We start from the raw sequence: 2,931 nt of genomic DNA, 5'->3' as shown, positions 1-2,931 counted from the left end.
CATCATGTTAAATCGCAGTACGTCTGGCTGGCGCGTTGTCAACCCACACAGGCGACCGCCCGCAAGCCGACATACGCTGGGACGCAGACTGTGGCATTTGTGAAACCGTGTACGTGTGCACGGCCGAGCCTTACATGTGCACGGCTGCATAAAGAGTCTGACAGGGCACGCAGCTGAGGTGTGGCATTGCGGCAGGGAATGCAAGCGCAGGTGGGCGATGTACTGGTCAGTCTGCACGTGCGGTCATGGGCGGCAGGGTCAGCAACGATCGGTGTCCAGCATAGTAGGAGCTGGCAAATACACTCATGTAATGTTTCATTAATGCCATTTCATCGCTCGTTCAGTCGCAGTGTCGTCAGGGAACTGCACGGACAATGACAGCCAGCAGCACACGAACTCAAGGCCAAAGCTTCGTTGATTCGTCCCATTATCAGAGCGCAAGGTGAGCCGATTATTTACGTCAATTCGCCGGTAGCTTTGTCCCGACAAGGCTAGCTACCCGTCCCTGCACGGTTCCTTGCTCTCCTGCACGTGACAGGGTCCTCCCTTGGGCCTGTGATGCCTTTATAGGCAGCACCAGACATATCTACTGGCTGGCAGCGGCCGCCGCCGAATCGCGTCATGCTCGTCCGCTGACTGAGCGCACCGCGCGTTGCGCTGCTGCCCCATCCACCTTCCCTCCACCGCTAAGCAGGTGCCACCACAAGAGCACAAGTTGTACAAGCGACCTACCATTCTCCGTACCTCCTTCAAAGCCTTCAAAGCTGTACGTCATGGCGACGCTGTTTGAGCGCGCCCCAGCGCTGCAGAGGCTGGCCGCCAAGGCCCAGGTAGGGCCCACTGCTGGAGGGCTGACCGTTTAGCAGCTGGCGCATTGTCCATTGCCAGCATGAGCCTCGCATGTTCAAGCCATACAGCACATCAAGCACACACCTGCTTATGCTTGTGACGGGCAACTTCGTGTGCACTGCCGCCCGCTGAACCCTGCTTAGCATTCAGGCTGCTGCCAGACTATTGCGTGTTAATCCTGCTGACCCATTACAGGAGCTCACTTGTGACCAGAACTTCACCATCGTGATGCCAAAAAATTCCAGCAAGGTGGGCACAGACCAGCCCTGTTTGTAAATTGCTGGTTGAGTGCTTGGAAGCATGCAAGCTCCGTTCCTCAGCCTCATGGCTCCTTGATCACAGTCGGTCTCGGTGAGTGAGTCACTGAGCTCTGCTGCTGGCTCCTGCTGGCCACGTCAGCCCAGGCGCTCAGCTTTTGGGCATGCCCCCGGCTATCATGCCACCACTGTGCCCAACTGTCCCCCGCCTGGACGACGAATTGCCCGCAGGGGGGCTTGCAGGCCCCGCCGCTGGACCTCATCCGCAATCCCTTTGAGGACATTGCTGATGTGGACGACGACGAGATGCGTGCCGAGGTGGGTGCGTGGATAGCGTTGCGCGCGGCGCAGCGCATGTGCTGGCGGTTGATGGGGCACCCGACCCCGGCGTTTTGATGGCAGGCGGTTGCTGTGTTGAGCCGCCCCAACATGTTGACGCTGAGCATGCATTGCGGGCCGGGTTGTGCCACAACGCTTGCAACATCTTCCCATCTTCATCTGCCGCACCAGCTGCATAGCCCCACTCGATCGCGACCTGACAAATCCTTGTCCCTTGATGACACCATCTTCGACCTATGTTGCAGCTGAATGCGCCCCGCAAGAGGACCTACGCAGACGCGCTCACGGGCAAGGGCACCAGGACAGGCCCCTGCCAGGGCCCCAAGGGTCGCGTGCGCAAGAGCAAGCGCGCCAAGAAGAGGGCGGCTGCGAAGGCGCCCCTGAAGGTGGCAGGCAACTGCCCGGCGTCCGTCAAGTGCAAGAAGGTCGGCGCGACTGGAATGTGCAGCGGAGGCAAATATGTTGTTTGGTGCAGGAGCGAGGGACAATGCGCGCCGGTGGTGATTTGTTGCCTCGGCTGTTGATCGCGGCATCTCACATCCAATGCGATGCGCCACGTGCACGCACAGGTCACTGACGGCAACAAGAAGGCGCCGTCCGAGGCGCACTCTGCACCCACCGATGGCAACGAGGCGCAAGACTCTCCTGTGATCGGAGCCAACGCCAAGTCGGAGCCCGCACCCCACAGCTCCCGGCGGTCCAGCTGGGGCAGTGCTGTCAGCAGGGGCTCGCTGCCCAGGGGGCTCTCCACGGCGCTGGTCGTCGCAGCGAGGGACGGCGGCGCCGACTCGGAGGGCGGCTCTGGCACGGTGAGCATTGGGCACGTTGGAACTTTCCAAGGCGCAGGGCGGGGGTTGGCTGAGAACCTGTGCTGGTGGTGATTACAAGGCTGGGCTGGATCAGTGGGCATGCCTGTGCTGTTCATTCATGCCAGTTGTGTACCTCTGATTGGTGCGCTTCCCAACCTGAGTGAGCAGCCGGCCTTGCCCGCCCGCCTCACAGAGGGGGAGGCAGTGGCCATCAAGTGCGGCGCCAAGGCTGAGGGCGCGGACGCAGCTGAGGGGGATGGCGGCGGCAGCAGCACTGTTGAGTGCGAGGCCAAGGGTCAAATCAACGGAGCCAAGCAGACGGCGGCTGTCAGGAGGAAGAAGGGCCGCAAGCGCGTGCGAAAGGTGGGACAGCATCACAGGTCATGATTTTGTAGTTGGGAACTGATGCAGTTTGCTTGTTTAAACCTCGTGGTTCATGCGTTGCCTCGGTACTAGCCAACCCTAATATTACTGGCCAGCCGGCTATTATGCATCATAGGCCAATCTCCGACGTAACCCACCTGTGCCCTGCACTCTTGTGGGATTGTCGTGCACACAGGCCACCACCTCCTGCGCCGCCAAGTGTGCCGACGGTGCCAAGCGCAAGGCCATGGCGCGTGCTGCCAAGTCGGGCACCAAGGAGGTGGGCTCGATTGCAAGCGGAGCCCGGTGGACAG

At 60.8% G+C, this 2,931-nt stretch overlaps 1 protein-coding gene across 1 annotated transcript; it reads left to right on the top strand.

The window, feature by feature from the left end:
* Positions 1-773: 773 nt before the first annotated feature.
* Positions 774-2,641, top strand: MNEG_10189 (hypothetical protein; the record flags this gene model as incomplete). The annotated part of the gene is made up of 6 exons (XM_014041337.1): positions 774-830; positions 1,045-1,098; positions 1,338-1,424; positions 1,691-1,870; positions 2,015-2,254; positions 2,423-2,641. The coding sequence occupies 6 exons, from the start codon at positions 774-776 to the stop codon at positions 2,639-2,641; spliced, it is 837 nt and encodes a 278-aa protein (XP_013896791.1).
* Between the last annotated feature and the right edge of the window lie 290 nt (positions 2,642-2,931).

The sequence above is a fragment of the Monoraphidium neglectum genome (assembly GCF_000611645.1).
Source record: "Monoraphidium neglectum strain SAG 48.87 unplaced genomic scaffold scaffold02216, whole genome shotgun sequence".
Lineage (NCBI taxonomy): Eukaryota > Viridiplantae > Chlorophyta > Chlorophyceae > Sphaeropleales > Selenastraceae > Monoraphidium > Monoraphidium neglectum.
Note: the sequence above shows the minus strand (reverse complement) of the source record. Positions and strands in the feature narration are given on the sequence as shown.